Source organism: Panthera leo, chromosome C2 (assembly GCF_018350215.1).
Source record: "Panthera leo isolate Ple1 chromosome C2, P.leo_Ple1_pat1.1, whole genome shotgun sequence".
Lineage (NCBI taxonomy): Eukaryota > Metazoa > Chordata > Mammalia > Carnivora > Felidae > Panthera > Panthera leo.
The window spans coordinates 71,367,035-71,389,275 of NC_056687.1; the positions used below are offsets into that span (position 1 = coordinate 71,367,035).

Sequence of the window (22,241 nt, forward strand, 5' to 3'; positions counted from 1 at the left end):
CAAGAGTCAGATGCTTAACTGACTGAGCCGCCCAGGCACCTCTTGACTAAATATTTTTAAATTGCAGTAAAATATAATTGAATTCTTAACTTAGTACACAGGGTATTCAGAACATGTCTGGATCTGAAGGCCCAGACCTCCCAGGCCTGAGGGCCCACCAAGCAGTCCAGCCTGGAACAGCAAACACATAGACAGCACCCAGGCCCATCCTAAATGGCCTTTGTGTGGTTTTTAATAAACTAAACCATCAGCTTCCCCTCTCATGATTTAGCTGTCTTCCTAAAGTTCAGATCACATAGTAAAGCTCAAAGAGCTAATTCCCTTCATCCAGTCATTTCCTAAGAACCAGTAACAGACTAATCACTTACTTTGTAAAATGGGCCAGGGGTGCCTGGGTGGCTCAGTCAGTTAAGCATCTGACTTCTGCTCAGGTCATGATCTCGCGGTTTGTGAGTTTGAGCCCCGCGTCAGGCTCTGTGCTGACAGCTCAGAGCCTGGAGCCTCCTTCGGATTCTGTGTCTCCCTCTCCTTCTGCCCCTTCCCCGCTCATGCTCTCTCTCTCTCTCTCACTCAAAAATAAGCAAACGTTAAAAAAAAAAAAATTTAAATGGGCCAAGGGTATTAATAGGCAGTTGACAGAAAAGGAAATATAAATGGCCCAAATCACTTTTTATAATGTTTATTCACCCATTGGGGAAATGCAAAAACTACAGAAACCCATCTCACTGGCCAAAATCAGAAAGCTCTGGAACACATGGAGAGAGCTCTCACACGCTGGTGGCTGTGGCTGCTGGAATGAGCTCCTCTGTGGAGAGCAATTCAGCAACACCCATCACTACTGCACAAACTCTTGGACTCAGGAGTTCCACTCCTGGGAACTCATCCTTCAGACTGACCTGCAGGTGCAAAATAATCCATATACGCCATTTATTGCATCAACGGTTATAATTGCAAAGGACTGGAAACAGCCCAAGGGGCCTGGTTAAGCAGACTATGGTACATCCACACACCCAGGCACCCCTGAACAAGAATGGGGACACTCTTTCAGTATGGCCATGGAACCCTTCAGAATGTACTGTGAAAAAAACCAGACAAGAAGGCAGCCTCTGGGGAGGGGAGGTGGCGGCTGGGGCAGTAGACTTCACTGAGGACTCTTCAACACCTTTTGAATTTTGAACCATATGAAATATTCAGAAAAACAAAATACATATTGAAGCTTTCCTCCATTACTAAAGGTTCTGGCTTAGCTCTAACTAGGTGAGTTATCGTACATGCTCTCTCCTGCAGTATATATGGCCTTATAGAACTCTCGAGCAAAACCATGGAGACAGAGTCAGTGACTACATCAGCAGGGGCTCTGCCCCTCTGCCAGGGTCACCCGGGGCCCGCACTTCCTCCCTCTGTCCACAGGTGGCACCAGGAGGACTGCCACCCTGGACAGATGGTGGTGGCCTGGGAAGCCCCGGGGCCTCAGGCTGCTGACCAAGAGTCAAAGAAACAGACAGTCACAAGTAAGTAACATAAAATAGAAACTAACTTTATTTCTCTGGAAGAAGCAGGTATCCATAGCTGGGGCAGCAACTTTGGCGACACAGGCTGGTAGGAAAACACAGAACAGCACAGGGGAGGAGCTGGGTCAAAGAGGAAGCACTGGTATCCCTCCAGGGCAGCTGCCCCCTTGGTCTCCTTCCAACCCTGGGGCCTTGGGCCCTGGTCCCTGCCAGAGAACAATCTGGCACCCTCGCTCTGCTTCCTGAGCCACTCAGGGCTATTTCCAGGCACAAGATCCTAAGACCAGCCTAGTCCCATAACATATCCATGGTGAGGCCACAAGTCACATTCTCTCCGACACCCTAACTGCCCTCCAGGGGATCCCTGGAGAAGGGCCCTACCCTGGGGAGGGCTTGCTGGGTGCTGGTCCACCTTTCTGTGTGGCCAACACATCCTCCCTGCACGAGTCAAGCCCGGCTTCCCCACCGGCAGAGCATGGAAACACACTCCGGCCACAGGCCCAACCAGGGGCTGGAGCCAGAAGCAGGTCAGCTGCAGGGCCTGCTGAGGCGGCCACCAGGCCTGCCTTCATGGGGTTCCTTCCCACCCCTTGGCTAAGGGCACCAAGAGCTGATCCAAAGTTGCAGGGACAGCACTGGGTGAGGGAGGGACAGCAAGGCGGGGCTCCCAGTCTCCTGCTGCCTTGGCTTTGCTCTGCCACGGCAAGTGGCAGCAGGTCCTCCAGGCCTGGGCAGGTCTTCTCCCCACCCTTGTCAGATGGACAGGCTCAAGTGATTCCTTCAGGGCAGACCCTCTGGCTCTTCAGACATCTCAGCGCCTAAAGGACAGGAAACAACGAGAAAGCCCCTCTATCAATACAGGGGCTGATTCAACAGAGTGTCTAGAGTGCGTGGGCACAAGAGGGCCTCTTGATGGTGGGCTAATCGGTTGAAAAGTCAGCAATGATTTTGGAACTTACCATCCTGGGATGCCTTTTTCTCTTTAATTAAAAAAAAAGAGAGAACAGCACTACTGAGTATTAGACTATCAGAGGGCAATAGGCACGGTAAAGCCTAAGTTTCTTTGGATGCAAATTAGTAAGAATCACCACAAGTTAACAGCTGACACTAGGTGATGGTGTCCCATGTGCCAGACGCTTGCTGTGTGATTTGACAGATGCATCCCTCGTTTCTTCTAGTCATTTCTATGAGGTAGATACTGTCATTTGTACAGATTTTTTTTTCCCCCTAAGTTATCTCTACTCCCAATGTGGAGCTAAAACTCACGACCCCGAGATCGTACTCTCTACTGGCTGAACCAGCCAGGCCCTCATTAGTACACGTTTTACAGATAAGGCTGAAGAGGTCGGGAAACATGCCCAAGCTGACTCCGTCCCTGAGCGGAAGGCTGGGCTCTAATTCCAGCTATCTGCTGCCAGGGCCCACCAGCTCCAAAACCCCCCACCCACCAGCGTCCCTCCGAGGACAATGCTGGGATCTACCCATATCTCCACCTCTGACTTGATACAATTCTCATTTATGATGTATATATTTACATTTATACTACAGATCATTTGTATCATTTGTTACATGTCCACATATACATTTTTAACAGGAAAGTAATGGGATTATTTTTGGTTAAGCGTTCCATTAAAATGCCATTAAAACTTTAAACTGAAATATGAAATGGAGAGGTGAGAAATATGTTGAAATCACTGAGCCCTAAAATGCTGCTCCCTGACGCAGGCTCAAGGGTGCTGTGTGGGGTTAGGAAGCAAGCCCCCACAAGGGGAGAGGCTCCAGTGCTCTCTCTTTACTTATTAGTTCTTTTGCACCAAGTGGCTACAAAGTCTAAATGCACTGAGGAGAAACTGTTTTCACCCAGAAACTGCCTGCATCCCAGGGTGGGGGCTGCCTTCCCTCCTCCCAGCTGGGCAGCCCTGTGTCTCCTGGCCCTGCGAGGCCCTGCGAGGCCCTCGAGGCGTGGGGCTCTCTTCTAGGGGGGTATGCTCCCCGAGGGGCTCACTCACTTGTGGTGGGCGGGGCCGCAGGAGCCCAGGAGGTGGCAGCCTGCCTGCTCCAGGTTCCAGTCACACATCTCCAGCACCTTGTGGCACTCGCTTCGCGGCCGCAGACCCAACCCAAAGAGCTGCTCCACCTGAGGAGCAGAGGGTGGTGCCATGGGACACACTGGGGCTGAAGGGCACCGGCCAGGGTAGGGGCAGAGGAGAGCCAGAGGCAGGATGGTAGGGAGGGGCAAAAGGAGGTGAGAGCGGCAGAACCAGTCTTCAGGGTCCCTGAAAGCCAGAGTGGGCAGGAGGTGGTGGTACCTTCAGATACTGGGCAGCCCTCTGCACGCTCCAGCTGTGACTCTGCAGGGCCGCCTGGCACTCCTCTGTGGTCACCCCATGCACCATGGCCTGCAGCTGGGCACACCCACCCACCTACCCATCAGCACCACTTGGGCCCATTCCTCCCGGGCCCTTGGGCCCCCGCCCCTCCAACCAGCAGCCAGGCCCGGTACTCACCATCTGGATCTTGTCTGTTGGTCGTCCAGCCTCTGGCCCGTCCCCAGGGCAGCCCCTCTGTGGCAGCCGTGCAGTGGCCCTCAGGGCTGGTGGCCGGACCCCTGGGTTACTGTTGTTGGTGGAGAAGTTGGCCTTGGGGTCTGGGGCAGCCTGGGGCATTGGTCGAACAGTGGCAGTGGGGGCGGCAGGGGCTGGGGTGCTGGGTGGGGGCAGCAGCAGGGGCACAGGCAAGGGGGCCGGCTCTTCAGGGCTTTGGGCCTCACGCAGGAAGCGCTGGTAGCGTTCCAGGTAGGGTGGGCGCTCAGGCAGCAGGTAATAGTGGGTGTTGCTGACCTTCTTGCCATCACGGACGATGGGTAGGATGCAGGGACCAGCCCGTGGGCCGGGTGCCTGGATCACTTGTGGTGTAGCATATTTGGGGTCTGAGGCAAAGCTCTGGGTGGTGGGCATGGTCTTCCCAGGTGAGCTTGAGAGCCGGGGCGGCAGCGGGGAGCTTCCAGGTGGTACCAGGGGGCTAGGGGTCCTCGAGCCTTGAGGGGACAGGGGCTCCCGGGGAGGCACCCGGGGAGGGGAGGCAGGTCCAGGCCACCGCCCTATCTCCTCCTCACCTGAGGGGGCTGGTGACAGCTCACTGCGTGGGCGAGTGGGCCTCGGGGGGATGGGCACCCGGGGGGGCACCTGGGGCTTGTCTTCACCCGCTGGGGCTGGGCCAGGTGAAGGGACCAGGGAGCCAGCCGGGACCCGCAGCTGCCGCATGCACTCCTGCTGCAGCGCCTGGAAGATCTGTGCGGTCTGGGCCGAGCTGGGCGGCTTGCTCCCACCCTGGGGTGGGAGGAACAGATTGTCCTCCAGGGGAGGGAGGAGCTGCGCCTGCTCAGGCACAAAGGCATAATTGGTTTCACCCTGGCTGGGCCCAGCACAGACCCCTGCAGCCACCAGGGTGCTGTTGATGGAGCAGACTTCAAAGTCGTCCTCATCCTGGGCCACATCGTCATAGGCAGGAGGCGGGGGCAGCGGGCGGGCATCCCAGTCCACCACAGGTGTGGGATGCAGGGGCCGGGGCAGTGCCCGAGTGGGGCTCTGTGGTGGAGTCTTGTCCAGCAAGGAGCAGGCATCCATGGCCAGCTGTGCCAGTGAGGGTGCACAGGGCCGGGGGGCGGGGATGACGGGCTCCTCGCCGAAGTCAATGAGTGTGACCTCGCTCCCGCCGCCACGCCCTGCCTTGGTGCCCGGCACCCGAGCTGAGGGCTTCGCCAGCCACAGCCCACGGGTCAGGCCTGGTTTCCGGAGGCCCAGCCTCTTGAAGTCGCTGGACAGAGGGTCCTGGTCCTCACTCACTGGGTCGTAGGTTGGCTCTAGGATAGAGAGGGAGATCCTAACGAGAAGGCAGTGTCAGGGGGACGGGAAGAAAGACAAGTGTCTTCCACCAACTCCCCACTCCTAATGCCCCCAGAGGTTAGCCCTCAGCTGCCAAAATTCTCAAGGCACACCAACCCTATTCACACGGGAGGACAGGATCTGCTCTGGACGCCATGAGCTCTCCACACAGGCTAATGAGCCCCTGCCTCCCTCTCAGCTAGAGCAAGCAACACCCCACACCTGCCTAATACCCCAACACACGAGACCCCAGGTATCCCGGGCTCCTGGGCCTGGTTGGTAATCCCTTGTCCCCACTCCGTTATGGCACACAGCACACCACTAGTGCAGGCAGCGGGCTATGGGCAATCCTCCACCATTAAGGGCAACAGGAGCTGTCCTTGGAAGAGCACAGAGCTCCTGACTAGCCACCATGAAAGCCCAGACACAGCCTCTGCAGGCCCCAAAGGGAGTGAAGCAGGGCCAGGTGACGGTGGAGAGGGGGGACCAGGACCACACAATTGCTCCAGGAGCCCAGGTGTTTGCAAGGCGGGGGAGAGGCAGGCATGCTGGGCCAGGTCAGCGGCACGAGCTCACAGCACACATCCCACCTCCCCTCCCGCCCGGCCAGCCCACCAGGGCTCTGTACCTTTCAGAAGGAGAGGAGGAATGAGAGGAGAGAGGGGGCAGGGGCAGGGGCCAAGGCATCGAGAGCAGCCCCACTTACTCTGAGCGAAGATGGCAGGCTGAGGTGGGCGAGGTGGAGGCTCCCCTGCAAGAAAGGCCATGCGGAGAGTAGAGGGGACAGAGCGGGAGAGACAGAGGACGGGGGGAAGGGAAGACAGCCAGACAAGAGGGCAGAGTGTGGAGAGAGACAGAGAGAGGGCAGTGAATAGGAGTGAGTGGACATACACACCCAAGAGCAATGGGAAGCAATGGGGTGGCAGGATGGGGAAAAACGGGTTCCGGAACAACAGGCACAGGATCCGGGAGATGGATGAGGCTCCTGGCCAACATGAAGCCTGTGGGGTGGTTTTGGCTTGGGAGAGGACAGCAGGATTAGGGGGGGGTGAGGAAAGCCAGGATCTGAGCACGGCGGGAAGGAGGGAGGAGGGAAGCTGAGGTGGGCAGGCCAACACAGGACGGCCGAGGATGCCCACCTCGGCGGATACAGCTGCTTCTCATCTTCCACCCCACACGCAGCCGGAGCCGGGTCACAGCTGTCCCCCGGCAGCCCTGGCCCAACTGTCCCAGAGCCAGAACAGCCAGCTCAGAGTGCCTGCACAAGACAGTGCCTTTTCCTGGGCAGCTGATGAACTAGGGGGCACTGGGGAGCCAGGCTCTTACTTTTCACCCTTCCTAGATGTTGGGTGGGTTGGGAGGTGCTCAGTTCCACGCTCAGCAGGTCAGGAGGGTCCATGGGGTTTCCCAGGTACAGTCTGTGGGGAGAGAACCGGGTCAGAGGGTGGGGGCTGGGGGAAGGGTGTGGAGTGGTGACGGTCGTGGGGAACCTCAGGAGGAGATGCCCGGGGTCAGGCAGAGAACAAAACCCTGAGTGCATGTAGGGGACCATCTTGTCCAAGCCCCGCACAGACTTGGGTCTGGAGCACAGGACGTGCAATTCCCCGAAGACGGTACTCAGGGAGGGTGTCATGGAGAGAGGGCAGAGACAGAACTGACTGCAGGGTGAAAGGCTTGGACTGAAGGGGCTCCAACAATACCCTACAAAGGCAGAGCTGGCCCTCCATGACCGCCATGGCACCCCAATGTCTAGCAGCCACCTGCTGGCACACTCTCCTGTCCTGCTGGGCCCGCTCCCCTGTCGGGGTGCGTAGGAGGCACCCTTCTGCCCCGCTGCCAGGTGGGAGAGGGGCTGGGCCACTTGCCCTGCTCCCGATTCACCCTCTCAAACCCTGTGCTGACTGTCAGGCCTTGGGACTTAGTCACTGAGCTGATGAAAGCCTGGAGGAATGGGGCTGGGCTGGCCGCAGCACGCCAGGAGCAGGGCAGAGGGTGCCGGGCCACCTTCTGGAGGGCGTCTACACACCTCGCCCCAATTCCCACAGGCCCGTGCTGGCTCACGCCAGCTGCTCTCCCAGGGCTTCGGGTTCTGGTGTGTGGGGGCAAGAGGGCAGGCCTGCTTCACTGTGCCTCTCAGGGCAGAACCGAATGTCAGGAGAAGTCAGGAGAAAGGGCTGCCTCGAGGCCTCCTGGGGCCAGCAGAGAGGCATGAAGCCTGGGCTGAGGAGCTGCCAGGTGGCTCGCTGGGGTAGGGCACCCAGGAAGTGACTGATTCTTCTCCTCTGTGTCCTCCGCAGAGGACAGGTCCCCAGTGACCTCATCCTTTCACTTAAAGGAGACTGAACCCCCTGCCAGGTAGAGAGTGAGCACGCAGGGGCGGGGGGTGTTGCCTAACCTTCCTCCTGGGCTTTCCCCACAGGGAGCTCTTTCTCTGGGCCCCCAGCTCACCCCCTGGCACCTGTGCACACCCCAGGGCTTGACCCAGCAGGCTCCATCTCCCAGACTCTGCACAAACACTAGGGGGCATGACAGAAACCCTCCTGCTGAACTCATTCCAGAGGCTGTTCTCAAGTCCATGTTCCTAAGGTCGGTGTTCTGGGGGGGTTCCACCAAACAGAAGTGTGCCTCCATCCTCTGAAGCTCCTAACCTCAGTTCTGCCTACAGGGAACAGCTTTCGGGCAATAAGAGACCCTCTGCCCTATTGTTGTGACAAGGACCTTGGCAGTGAGAGCCTGCATACCCAGGGAGGAGCTGCTGACTCTGGAGCCACAGGTGACCCCCACCCCCAAATGCACTCACTCATCAATCTTGTCGGGGAAGCCCCAGCAGTGGCGGGGGTCACTGTCGCCATGTCCCGTGTGGATGAAGCTATTCTGCAGGGGTTGGCTGATGTCCTGGGCTGAAAGGCCAGCCACGGAGGTCACCACGTTGCGAGGAAAGGGTCCCACACACAGTGTCCGGGTGTTCTGTCCACGCCACCAGTAATTCTCAGCCCTGCTCAACAGAGATGACATGGTGAACACCAGGGTGTGTGAGGTGGCCCCAGGGAGTGGGACCCTTTTCATTCCAAGCTCTCTCCAGCCAGAATATATCTGACTATCTTGGCAGGAGGGGACCCAAGGGCTATGGCTCTGAGACCAGGCTGGTCTGTCATCAGCCTGCCTGCCCCACAACCTGTCACTCTCCCAGTACAGGGCCTGTCTGTTTATACACTCCTTACCCTAAGACACTTAAGTGGGTCAGACAACCTTTTCCGACAGTTTACAAATAAGCAGATAGGTTACAAATAAGTGACAGGACTTGCCTACACTTCCCAGACAGATCATAGCAGACTCAGGATTCAAATTTGGCTGTTCGTCTGCAGCTACCAACCTTCCTATAAATCTGCCTTGCCTCCCTCCTCCCCGGCAAGGCCTGTACCCCTACCCTCTGGCCACCTGACCTTGCTATTCAGCCCAGTTCCCGGGCATCCTGAGCTGCAGTGGCCAAGGGAACACCATGGCCTTAGCACTGGGCTTGGAGCCAAGCCCCCCAGCCACACTCTGTCTCCTGCATGCAGCCCCTTGTGAATTTGGAAGCACTGCAAGCAACCCACGCCTTCCCATCACCAGTTTTTGTATCTCCAGTGTCTTCCACCACCTCTACGCAGGGCTGTGGGACCTGTGCCCTTAACCCTGGTCATCTCCTGGGGAGTTCTACTCGTCTTAAATAAGGGGTCTATAAGGGGACCCAGCCTCCCAGTGCGGCTGGACTGTGGGACCACCCCCTCCCCACTCTGATCTCAGACACAGAACCTCTACTGACGTAGCCTAAGCCTAACCCTGAGTTGGGGTAGGATGGTGCCCTCCTGGACACTTCAAGTGGCAGGATGCAGCTCCTTTGTCTGCCACTAGGATCGCTCACACCAGACGACATGGGCAGAATCTGAGCTAAGGCAGAGGTAGTGCAGCCTCATGCTGCTGTGGTGGACACATGCACACACCCAGTCAACCCCCACCTGGGCAGCCAGGAGCATCAAGGTCTCCTCCAAACTGGAGCCAGACCACAGGGACCAAGGGCAGATGGAGGCTGAGCTCCTGGACCCTCCTCCATGAGGTGACATGGCCCGTTGGGGCAGCACGACCTCAATCAGCCTGCTCTGGAGATCACAAGTCAAACCCCATGAGCACAGCAGTGCTTGGGAAGCCAAGAGGTGGGGCGGCAGAGGGCTGGGAGCCCAGCCTCCCCATAAACAGGGCCGCTGACCAGCCTACCACCAGACACAGCAGCCCTGTGATTACACCCTGCCCTAGGGTGGGAAGGGCAGGAAAGGAAGCAAGAAGGGAGGACAACACCCAGGAAGGGACAAAGCCCATTGGAAAACAGCAGGGCTGTTCCGAGAAGAGAACGTCCCCTAGCACCCCAGTCCCGGGGACTGGCTGAGGTCGAGAGCCTCCCATGAAGCAGGGTGAAGAGGGATGCCTGACACCAGGGGACCCCCTGCTGCTCTCTGCCCCCCCCCACCCCTGCACCCAACGGCTCCCTGGGTTCTGCGTACCCCTTAACAGACCTTCTAAACACCAACCCCAGGCTGGACACTGGACTCTGCTCTCCACACCTCTTCAGAGGTGCTCATTAACCTGGGTGAGAGAGGTAACCGAGGCAGAGAGATAGTTCAAAGTAGAACAGAAGCATGTCCAAGACCAGTTCCACCCTGTGACCCTATCTTCCCTGTGTCGACCCTGAGCAAGGCCAGACTGGCAGGTCACTCCCTCCACCCCCTTCCTTTTGCCAGCACAGCCGAACACACAGGGGCTCCTTTGGACCCACTTCTGAGAGTGAGAGATGCCAACCCACCTCCCTTTATTATAGGTATGGCCGAGGCAAGAGCCTCCAGGACTGCTGGGAGTCCCGACATCACTTCCCAAAAGATCTGTGCTACTAGGGGAGGGGAGCTGGAGGGCAGGGCAAGTGTTAAGACAGACACCCTCAGAAGCAGCATCCTCTCGACAAGGCTCAAATGTAAGTCTTGAGATGGCCAATGCTGTATCGTGCTGCCTACCTGTGCCCCTCTGAGAATCAGTAGGGCCGAAGTACCAGCAGCTCAGAGAGGACTGAGGCCACCCTCCCCACCCTCCTGCATTGGCCACACCCGCTCCCCCTCCTTGAACAGGCCAGAGTCTCCATAGCAATGGGAGGGCTAGGCCTACCATGGGCAGACACTGCAGTGAGGACAGAAGTCCTTGGGGGAACAGGAGAAGGGGCCAGCACCTCCAGCACGAACTCTCTATTTCCTGCTACCTGTCAGTATCCTGGGACAAGTACAAAGTGGAGTGGCACCTGGGAAGCCAAGGCCTGAGCTGAGAACATGCCGCAGGCTGCCCCTGCTCTATTTGGGACCAGCTTCTGGAAATCTCAGACCTCTGTCCCACTCCTGGTCTAAAGTAGTTCAGAAATGGCTGATAAATGTTGCTTGAATATTCTGCTCAAAACCCCACCCCACTCACCTCTCTCTGAGAGACCCAGGCAGCCCCTGGTTTTGAGAGACAACTTAGGCCCTTGCATCCCCCTCCCCTACCTACCACTGGGAGCAGAGGCTCCAGGGACCAGGCCAGACCAGGCCAAGGCCCAGAAGACAGACTTCAAAACCTCTGTCTCCCTTCTCTAGATCTATAAAAATGGAACATGAAACAGCTGCCAGCCATCCTAATTTCCAAGTAAGAACCCATGGAAAAGACCCAAGTCATCATTTGTCCTTCCATCTAGACAGCACCTCACAGGCTCAGCAAAACATCTAGGTGTCCTGTCTCTGCCCACCGCCCGCTACCCCGAGAAACACTGAGCCTACGGAACCAATCAGAGCCAGGGACAAGGGGGCTCTCAGACTCCACTTGGAAACAAACACTGGCACAGCTTCCGCAAGAGGAGTCCAAGGCTGACAGATGAGCAGAAACAGAGCAGAGAGCCAGGCTAAGAGGAGACACAGAAACAGAGACCCACACGTACAAGCCCAGACCCAAAAAGACACACACGAACAGAGAGCCCCTCCACTAGGAGACATGGAGACAGAGGCAGCCAAACAAACATAGAGACATCTGGGCACTGAAAAGACAAGGGGGCAGAGTTAAAGCTCTGGTACCATCCGCATACAGGCCTACTCCCAAAGCCTCACCAGCTGTTGTGGCCTCCTGCCCCTCACCTCCCACCTCCTGAGCAGCTCCAGGAACCAAGAGCAGGCGCTGTGGTCCAAGTCGGCCATGGCCCTGGAGGAGGAGCCCAGCAAGCCCACACTGGCAGGCAGCTGCGGAGCCAGCAGCCCAGGCCAACCGGAGGCTGTGACGCAAGGGCAGGGCAGGGCACGACCACAGTGCCTCCCAAGAGGAGCGGCTCCCCTGGGGCCCCACCTGTTGCCCGCCTAGCTCTGGTGGTAACCCAGGGTGCCAGCTCCAGAGACACACACCCCAGGAACACAAGAAGCAACTGAGTCACCCGCTGGGGACCACTGGGTCCCCACTGAGAGCAAGGGATGGGGGAGGTAAAAACCCGAGGGCTACGGTGCACAAGATGGGTCAGGTTCAAGGTCCTCCTGCTCTTGGAGGTAGGAATGGATATAAGTCCAGACTTCTGAATTAACACCCTGCCATGCCCCTCTAGACAGGCCCTCACCCTAATCTTCCTATTTCCGGAATGCTCCCCAGTCCCTTGTCTGGCTCCTCAGCCCCAAACCCACAGACTGTCTTCCTTCCTGTCCCCTGAGCCTCTCTCCGTCTAAAAGCTTTCTGCTTTCGTTTACCACCACTAACTCCCCAAACTTCACCCCCACAACTTGTTGGTTTGTCATTCATATTCTCAGACTGGGCCCAAAGGCTAGGCAAGCCCTGGCCTGGGGAAGAGGTGCTGGGGCCACAGTGAGGGTAGGTCATGTCCCTCCACAACCAGCTTGGGCTCCAGGGCCTACTCTATCACTCTGACCAAACGCAGAAGCTCTCCCCTCTCACCAACACCCCATGAGGCACAGACTGAATGAACTAAAGGCCCCAGACCCCCAGACCTGAAGCCCAGGTAGAAATGGCTCTGTAGGAAGCGAACCCTGTCCTCATCCCTGCCTGGCTCTGAGTCAGAGGAGCTGGGAGCACAGGGGATTTCCTCTGCCTTGCTCCTCTTCCTGGTCCTCCATGCTCACCCCCTACCCCAAAGGCACCTCGACCCCGCCCTGCCCCAACCAGTTCCTCGGCAGCCCTGGGGATCAGATAACAGAGGGTGGGGTGAGTGGTGGGTAGGGCCTCCTTAGCAGAAGGGCTTGAATGGGGGCTACAGGTAGGAGACATGACTCAGGAGATGCTGCCTGGAGGCAGAGACGTGTGTCCCAGGTGTCTGGGCAGGGGCAGGTAAGGAATGGGGACTGGGGACAAAGGAGCCCAGGTGGGCAGCCCAGCAGAAAATGGAGGGGAGCCCCAGGAGGTGACAGTGGGGCTCAGTGGGAGGGCAGAGGCTGCCAGAAGAGGGTGGGGCTGCTTTGAGGTTCTGACAGGTACCCAGCCGGGTAGTCTAGAGTCCCTGTCCTGGGAGGAGGTGGGAAAGGAAGAAAGAGAGGATGAGAGGAATGTTCAGGAGTTCCAGAGTCCCTAGTTGTGGCCCCAGGGCCAAGGCTGAGCCACTTCCTTTGCCTCACCATATTGGCAGTTTGGCTCTGACCCACACAGCCAGGACTGGAGCCGAGTGGGAAAAGGGTGAAAGGGTGGTGCTAGGCAGGGAAAATCCCTCTTAGCAGCAGCATCTGGTACTTAACCCCAGGCACTCAAGACTGGACCCGGGCCTGTCCTCCCCTTACTGCACAGCTCAGGCTCCCCACAGCCTGTATTGCCATGGGAACCTTGGAGGCAGAAGAGCTCTCAGCCAGCAGGCCCCTCCACCCTGCACCCTTCAAGGCAGCGTAGGCGCAGCCTCACGCTCCCTACCTTCCCTCGATGACGGTGATGACGTCGTTCATCTGGATGTGCAGCTTGTCTGGCTCCTCAAAGTCCTGAAGCGCCCTCATGTCAGTGGGCTGGGCCTGGGGGCGGAGACCCGTCACTGCCCACCCTGGGACTGACCCCTGCTGGGATACCTCAGCCCCCATGGGCAGACCAGCCCTCACCTCCAGCAGGAAGTCCCGCAGGGCCACAAAGGTGGGTCTGTCCTCTGGCTTGTGAGCCCAGCACTGAACCATGACATTGTAGATATCCTGTGGGCAGTCCTCAGGCCGCGGCAGGCGTTCCCCCTCCTTGTCAATCTTATGCAGAATCTGGCGGTGGGGTGGTGCAGTTTGAGCACAAGCAGAGCACCCAGCTCTTCACTTCCCACCTTCCCTCCAGCCCATGGAACAACTGGAGCTGTGGGCTGCCATGCCTGCACCCCAAAGAAAAGGTCTGTCTCCAGGAGCCTATCCCTGGGCCTCTGACCCTTATCCCCTGGCTGGGGCCTCTGGATAGGTGGCTATTACAAGGGAAAAGAATGTGAACAAGCCCCAGTCTGCCCCTCTCCTGACCATTGGAGGCTCTTCTCTTTGCTCAACTATTTGAGAGGTCATGCAGACACCGGGCAAAGGGGACAGGAACTCCAGCAAATAAGAGCTAGTTCCAACAGGGCCAGGTTGGGAACCAGGAATCAAATCAGCCCCCACCCATCCTGTAGGGAGCACATCTCCAGCCACTCACCTGACTGCCATTGAGGCCAATCCAGGGCTCCTGGCCATAGGTGAACATCTCCCACAATGTTACCCCAAACATCCAGGTGTCACTGGCATGGGAGAAGGTACGTGTCTTCAGGCTCTCAGGAGCACACCTGGCAGAGGCAGGGGTCAAAAAGAAGGCCCCTCAGAGCACACCCACCCACATCAGCCCAATGGACAGAACATATTCATTCAACAAACGTGTTGTTACCCTGTGTGCCAGGCTCAACAGCAAGTATTGGGACACGTGCAAAGTGAACAGGGACAGGACATGTTGACTATGGGGTGCACAGATGGAGAAAATCATCTATGTTCGTGTCTTTATTCACATGAAGCCTGGGGTAGGAAGAGGGTGAAATTCCCAGGTCAGGGAAGCCAGGAGGTCAGAGGCTACAGGAGTTGGTGAGGGGATAAGATCTCAGGCTGTTTTCTAATTGTGGTGGGAGGATGACAATTTCCGGATTTGGGGCAGGATCCTGGGATTTGGGTCATTTCAGCAGGAAGGTGTGGGTGGGAAATTTGGATAGGGTCTGGGGAAGAACCAAAACGGGTGGAAATAGTTACACTCACTTCACCCAAACATCCCACACTCCCTCTGGGACTCCCTTTTAGGTGAGGAAGAGAAATGTCACTGCAGTGAGGCCAGCAAAGGGGTATTCCGGGGTGGGGTGAGGTACAGAGCAACGGGGAAGCTGACCGAATGGAGAATCAAAGACTCTCTCCTGGGACTGGAGAGCTGGCCCTGCCACTCAAAGGGGGTGGGACCCAGGGACAGTCACTCAAGATCTCTAAAGCCTCACGGTCCTCATCTGTGAAATGCGAGTAACAATAATCTGCTTATTTCACAGTGCTATGATAAGGGGACCTTATAATTTACCATCCAAACCAGGATGCTTGGGTGTGAAGGGGGTGCTATTAATTACTCCAGAACAACAGGCATAACGTAATCTGAAATGTATGGTCACTCTACATATAAAATCAGTTATTAATTAGGGTGACCGTACATCCTGGGTGAGAAGGGTGCTCTGGCAAGAACTAGATCTACTCCTCCCACCCCAAAACAAGGAGACTACACTCCTCTGGGTGCCTCCAAAGCCAGTGGACCACGATGGTGTCAGCACAGGATGAGTTCACACAGGAGCTAGGGTAGGGCCAGGTAGCACTTCAGTGTGCAGGTAAACATCCCTGGTCAATCTACAAGGCCCAGTATGGTCTGGCCCTGCCTGCAGCTAGCTCTACCTGAAACATACTTGCCAACCAGTCTGCCTGGCGAACTTCTGGTATTTCAGAAGCTTAATACGGAGTCCTATAGGATGCCTTTTTGAACTCCCGCAGCACTTACCCCCGTGCACCATAGTACCTGGTACATGGGCCCAGAGAATTCCTGGATGAATGAGTGAATGGACTGCGCACAAGAAGGGCATCCCAGACCCAGAGAAGACAAAGGTTGTTGTGGTTACAGAAGGCCTGGAAACTCTGAGGCCCAGGTACACAGGGACCAGGAGGGGTAGGACGGGGTCCAGGCCCTGTGAGCCGGCAGCACCTGTCCCTCACCAGGCAAAGGGCACCTTGCGATGCTCTTGCATGACATAGTGGTCGTCATTCTGGGGTAGTGCACGCATCAACCCGAAGTCCCCAATCTTGACCAGGTCACGGGTGGCCAACAGCAGATTTCGGGCAGCCAGGTCACGGTGAATAAAGCGCTTGGACTCTAGGTAGCCCATGCCCTCAGCCACCTGCACGGCGTAGCGGCTCAGAGTTCCCAGGAGGAAGTGGCCCTGGTGCTTGCGCAGCCGGTCCAACAACGATCCCAGCGGCGCCAGCTCTGTCACCTGAGGCCATGGAGGAGGCAGGAGGAATAAGCGTGGCTGAGCCCTGCCCCTCCCTCAGTGCCCCAAGCTGGATGCTCCTTCCTGGCCTGCCCTCGGGGGACCTCTGAGAGTTCTACAGCTTCCCAAGCCTCTCCCTCCAGGTAACGTGGGAACCTGAGGCCCGAGAGAAGCAACCCACAGAGGCTCAGATTAGAATTTCTAAAAACTAAACTCTAAAAAAAATAATAATAATAAAAATAAAAAATAAAAAATAAACCCTAGGGCCAGTCCCTCCTGTGAGTGCAACTGTCTGCCAATGAGCACAAACAAAATCCAAAGACAGACATGGCCTCCAGCAGACACAGTACCAGGCTGGGCCCCCTAGGAGCCAGTCTGCCACATCAGGTGGGGGACCAAAGCATCTTCGTCAGGATGGAGGGAGTAACCACCACACAGGCAGGAGGAGGGGCAGATCTGGGGGGCCCAGAGACCCTCCTTGAGCACCTTGCCCTCTGCCCACAGCACTCACCATCTTCATGGGCGGCGTGAGCACCACACCATAGAGACGAATGAGGTTTCGATGGTCCAGGGAATGCATGGCATTAACCTCCCGGATAAAGTCATCCATGGCCTCTGGCTGGCTTAGCACATCAGGCTTCAGGCACTTCACAGCCACACTCACCTGCCCAGAGTGGGGAGCAGAAGTCAGGACAGGTCCCAGGCCCCAACACTCTGAGCCAACCTGTCCCTCCTCCCAACTCAACCCAAATATCCCTGCCTCAGATCTGCTCATCTGGATGGATGAGCATGTATGTCACAGGTGTCTGTGGGTTGGCTGGGAGAGGGCAGCCCTCCCTTGGGCCTCTCCTTCCTGGGGGAACGTCCAGATTAAACAGCAACCATAAAATAAGAGATGATCAGTATGATGACAGAATATTAAAATCTTGTAATAAGATGGAATATTAAAATGTTTTTGGTGTAGAAGGAAAATGCTGTAAATATAATGACAAGAAACTAATCTATAGTGACAGAAATCAGAATAGTGCTTCCCTTGGATAAAGAGGATACTCAGTAGAAGAGGCAGGAGGGAGCCTTCTGGGTGCTGGAACTGCTCTTAATCATGATCTGGGCAGTGGTCACATAGGTCCGTGCATATGCAAAAATTCACTAAGCTGTCCACTCAAGAACTATGCACTTTATTGTATACATGCTACCTATCTTTCTGGGGAAAATGTTTAGAATACCAAGATGAAAAGGCAAGGTTTTAAAAGTTGCATTCAAAATTTGTATCTTCACCAAATTCAACAAAATACCTGGGGTGAAAAAAAGCAGAAATGCTAACTCTGCTTCCCCTGAGTGAGGGGATTACAAACAATTGTTTTTTCTTATTTTTTTAAAAGTTTTCAAACTTTTACAGTAAGTAAATTATTTTCATAATTGGAAAAAGAAACAGAGATGTCTAATTAAACCTGAGCATGTAGTCCAGAGGAAGCCCCTTTCTGATCTGTGCCCAGCCACACCACCATCCCAGCAGAGGGGAAAGATCTGCCTCAGAGGGTAGAGTCGGGGAAGGCCAGGGTGGAGGGAGAGTGGGGATGGACTCTGCCAGAGTCTCTTAGGGGCCTGTCCCTCCGGCTCACCCCACATGACCCAGAAAGCTTACCGTCTTCCCTGAGGGGGCGTCCCACTCGCCCCTGCGCACCACGCCGAAGGAGCCATCTCCTAGCTTCTCGAAGAGATGCAGGTCCTTCTCCCCAATGAGGCACGTGAGGCTCTGCAAGGGCCCCTCCCCTGCTGGGCCCCCTGGAGTGGGCAAGGTCTTCCGGAAGGTGCTCTGAGAGTGATGAGGAGGGAACTCAGCCTCCAGTCGCTTTCCACTGAACACCTGTTTGAAGGCAGCCAGGGGCCAGATGGAACTCTGAGGTCCCAGAGCCAGTCACTCAGTCCGGCCCACAGGATCCTCGGCTAGGCCTTCAGAGAGGTCCTGGCTTTGCCAAACTGCCAGGGGGCAGCCTGGCTGGAGGCCCACCCACCCCCCACCTCCAGATCACACCCTCAAACAGGAACCCACAGTCTCAGTGTGGCCTCAGAGTATGTGCCAGAAATGGACTGACAGGCATGTAGCTCATGACTGCCATAGCCCCACACCCAGCTGTAGGGTCAGGGACAGCCTAAAGCCACTCCAGACCCATCTTGTGCACCACCTGTCCCTCCCTATCCCCCTACCCAGCACAGACTTGGGCCCCTAACCAGAGCAGATGGGCAGGAGCCTGAGGGGCCCTCCACAAACACCTCCCTGTCCATTTTTAGCCCTGGCCCCTTCTCTGGGTTGCCCATTTGGCGCTGTCTGTCTCCACCCTCCCTGGGGAGCTGACTGCCCTTCATCCTGCCAGGGGAGAGGATAATTTGAGCCTGAGGTTGGACCGTGAATGTGTGCGGGGTGGGGGTGGGGGGGTATGTGCAGATGAAGCAAGGTCTTGCTGGGGAAAGGCCTGGGAAGACAGCTGGGCTTCTGGAGGAGCTAGAGCTGAGAGCTGGGAAACGAAGACTGGAGGTGACTCTGTGACCTGGGATGTGGAGAGAAGGGGCCAAAGGTCAAGGGACAGGAGGAAGGAGACCCTGAGTAGCACAGTTGGCCCCATTAGTCTGACTGGGGCTTCCAAAGCCTTGGCCTGAGGCTGCAGACTCTGTCCAGTTGGGCCCCTGCCCCTCAAAGGCTGGCAGAACCTTGTCCGTATGGGGTAGGCGCGTTTCCAATCTGAGAGCCTCTTCTAGCCACTGCTCCGTCCTTCATCCTAGTAACTGAAATCCCTTATGTTTGTAAGCAGTGTTCAGCTAACAAGGCCCTTCACAGCCTTTATCTCCAGGGACCTTTTCCGCCGCCCCGTGAGGGGAGCTGGGCACAAGTGCCACCACCACGGTTTTACTGAAGACATGCCTCAAGTCTGGAGAGGTTCGCTGACTGACCTGAAGACCTCCTGCATGGTGGTCCAAGATCCCCGAACCCTGGCACACCGCACAGCTCCTCCCTCCTACCTTCACCCGCCCGACAAACTCATCCTTCCCTAAAACCTGGGCAAGGGACCAGGACAGTGTCCCCAGAAAAGGCCACAGGCTCCCAAGAGACAGCCCCTTTGCCAGATCGTAGCCAGGAAATCTCTGCTGCCCAATCCTAGTCCAGCTGTTCTGCCCTGCCCACCCCCCATCCCAGCCCTGAGGCCAGAAGTGGGGAGGGAAGGCCCCTGGCTGGTTCACTTCCTCTCACATTGTCTTCCAGACAATGGGCAAAGCTCCACTGAGTCAGACCAGGGACTCACCACTCCACAGACCCAAATTAGGGCAAAGGGAAAGGGGGGCAGATTGTGGGGAAGGAAGTGGTCAGCAGGGCCAGATGACCAGAGAAACCCTCTGCAGACTAGGGAGGGCGGGGGGCGGGGGAGGGAAGCAAGGCAAAGATGTGCTAGGTCCAGACAGTCCCCACCACTCTGTCCTGGACACTGGCCCCAACACTCAGACTGAGCAAGGGCTCAAGTTACGGCGCACTTGTCAACGGGTGCCTGCTCCACACCCAGCGCCACTGCACAGCGGGAGGGGAGGTAAAGCCATCGCCGCACACAGGCTACTCACGTGCCATCTCTGGTGGAGACAGACACTTAGCTGGGTGGTCCTACAAGTACCCTGCCCGGTAAGACCTTGGAGGAGGGAGGTCTGTACAAAATACAAGATCATACCTGCCTGGGAATGGGGGAGTTTCCTAGGACTAACATCAGAGCTGGGCCTGCAAGGCTGCCCACCCCATCTTGTTCCTCATTCACGCACCTTGCTCATCCAAGACTTGCGTTTGCACATGGCCTTTCTCCTCTTCACAGCCTCCCACAATCGCCGCTGTCCTGCAGAGAAAAAAGGGGAATCAAATGCTGTTAAGGTAGTTCACAGCCCCCAGGGCCCCCACCTGCATGCTTCCTTGGTCCCCCTGGGGCGGGCCCACCACTAGATACTGCCTAGCACAATGACACCAAGGAAACAGACCATTCTAACCAACCAGGGGCCATAGTTAGCCAGATGGTCACAGCATTCCACTTCTAGGCAGTGGTTCTCGAACTAGATGGAGGTGTTTAACCACCAAAATTGAACAGCAGTGGTCTTTTTCCAACCCTCAAGGGGGGAAAAAAAGGCAATGTGTAGGATTTACCCAATTTTGTGTTTTTCTCCCATAAAATTTTATTGTTACTTGCATCAGATACCAACTATCCAATCCCAAAGTAGTCTATGTCAGTGTCTAATTTAGCACGTTATTACTTATTCAGCTATTTTAAGTTGAATATACTAATAAGTTTCTAATGCTCTACAAGGAATACCATGGCTTCTAGATGCTATGATCACTACTTTTAGGATAAAAACTTATAGAGCATATTTTTGTGCATGGGAAAGAGACAGAATGAGTTCAATTTAAAGCAGATCTTTGTGAGGGAGAGAGAAAAAGAGACAGATTAAGAGAAAATTTGCAAATCATCTGAGGGTTTTTAATCTTCTCTTCTCCATACAGATCTCTGGACATTGACCCCTCTGATGTTCAGAATGGTGAACAGAGCAGACTCAATGCCATGTTTATAAAGGAGGAGGAGATGGAGGAAATACATCCTACAAACGTCTGAACAAACCAAAAGCAGCATTTTTTCAATCCTGAGAATCCAGAGCTTTAAGTATGACTTCATTCTCCTCAAACTCCAGTTCACCTTTACAACTGCTAACTGTTCTCATGCACTCACTGCGTGCAGCATCTACTGATGCAGCGAGAGTTCTCAGCTATGCCACCCCAAGGAATAAGGAGGAGGGCTCTTCCAACTGGCAATCCTGAGGATAGAGGAGGTAAACGGTCAGTGGGGAAGCAACAAGCAAGGCCAATATCCCCACCTACCAGGCCGGCCCATGCCAATCTTCTCCAGGTCCTCATTCTTGACATACTCAAAGTGGGACAGGCGGGTAACATTGAGGTCATCGCGGAGCCGCAGGAAGTACTGTTGTAGCTGCACCTCGGACAGCAGCTCAAGCAGCCAGCCCGTGCCCTCCTCGGGCTGCATGCTGCTGCTCCCCAGCCTCTGTGGGGAGGGAAGAATGGCTCAGGGACCAAGGGGTACAGGGAGGTGGCAGGGGACCCTGTCCTGAGTGTCCTAGGCTCACCCACATTCTACTAAACTGCTTCAAGGGAAGGACTCAAACCATGTTCTTGCTCCCCAAAACAGCTGTACAGAATGGCCTATACTCCTGTGCCCCTCTTCCTGCCAGCAACAAGGGTAGAATTAGGACAACTGGAATACAGCCCAGGCCCTGGAGTCAGGGTCTTAAGCCCAAACTTTGTGATCTGTGGCTGAGTGATATGAGATCAACCTCTCTGCTTTCAGAGAGTCACAAACCCTTTGAGAACAATGAAAACTATCGATTATGTTTCCAAGAAAACATACACATTCTTACTCATGAAGTTTCCATTAAAAAATTGGGGGGTGGGGCGCCTGACTAGCTCAATCAGTCGAACATGCAACTCTTCTTGATCTCAGGGTTTTGTATTGTAGAGATTACTTAAAAAATATTTTTAAAATATTTTAAAAAACAATTGGTCGGGGAGGGGTGCCTCCCCTCAGTCAATTAAGCATCCGACTTCAGCTAGGTCATGATCTCGCGGTTCATGAGTTCAAGCCCTATGTCTGGCTCTGTGCAGACAGCTCAGAGCCTGGAGCCTGCTTCGGATTTTGTGTCTCCCTCTCTCTGCCCCTCCCCCACTCACACATTGTCTCTCTCTCAAAAATAAATAAACATTAAAAAAATAGAAAAAAAAAACAATTGGGGGGGGGGGTGCAGGGTCCCTTGAGACCTATCCATAGGCTCCTTGGACCTGATGGACCCCAGGGAAAGAAAGCACTGTGGACTAGATGAGCTCTAGCTAAGTTTCACCCAATGCCTGACACCACCAGAGGCTGTCCCCTCACCATCCCACAGACCACTCAAGTGCCCTTAGAACCACAGTGAGTGGAAGACAAGAGGCAGGCAAAGGCTGGGGTCAGCTTTCAGATGCCAGCTCAAAGAGGCAGCCCTGCTTAGCTCCATCAACAGTTATCATCATAGACTACTGCCCAATGTCATCAAAGCTTTTAATTTTTTCAAGAAATACTGGAAATCTGAATCTATATGTGAAATGTGACCACTAAAATTCTTTTTGAAAAGGTAATATATGCACATGGTAAGATATTCAAAAAGCACACAGGAGCCATAAAGTCTCATTCCCTGCCATACTGCACAGCCACCTAGCCCCCTGTCCCCAAAACCAGCTGCCATAAATGACTTTTACAC

At 55.6% G+C, this 22,241-nt stretch overlaps 1 protein-coding gene across 13 annotated transcripts in view; it reads right to left on the bottom strand.

Annotated features, from left to right (window-relative positions):
* Positions 1 to 1,516: 1,516 nt before the first annotated feature.
* TNK2 (tyrosine kinase non receptor 2) overlaps positions 1,517 to 22,241 on the bottom strand; it is a 45,597-nt gene continuing 24,872 nt past the window's right edge. For 2 of the 13 annotated variants that reach the window (XM_042954436.1, XM_042954445.1), the window contains exons 2-15: positions 20,815 to 20,995; positions 19,716 to 19,786; positions 17,560 to 17,781; positions 16,426 to 16,578; positions 15,640 to 15,917; positions 14,072 to 14,198; positions 13,513 to 13,659; positions 13,334 to 13,428; positions 8,196 to 8,390; positions 6,722 to 6,813; positions 6,102 to 6,146; positions 4,019 to 5,373; positions 3,821 to 3,916; positions 3,517 to 3,648 (exon numbers count right to left, since the gene is read on the bottom strand). In XM_042954436.1, coding sequence (XP_042810370.1) covers positions 3,517 to 3,648; positions 3,821 to 3,916; positions 4,019 to 5,373; positions 6,102 to 6,146; positions 6,722 to 6,813; positions 8,196 to 8,390; positions 13,334 to 13,428; positions 13,513 to 13,659; positions 14,072 to 14,198; positions 15,640 to 15,917; positions 16,426 to 16,578; positions 17,560 to 17,781; positions 19,716 to 19,786; positions 20,815 to 20,977 — 3,171 coding nt within the window. In that variant the 5' untranslated portion in view covers positions 20,978 to 20,995. The other 11 variants (XM_042954438.1, XM_042954446.1, XM_042954441.1 and 8 more) reach the window with 8 other exon arrangements.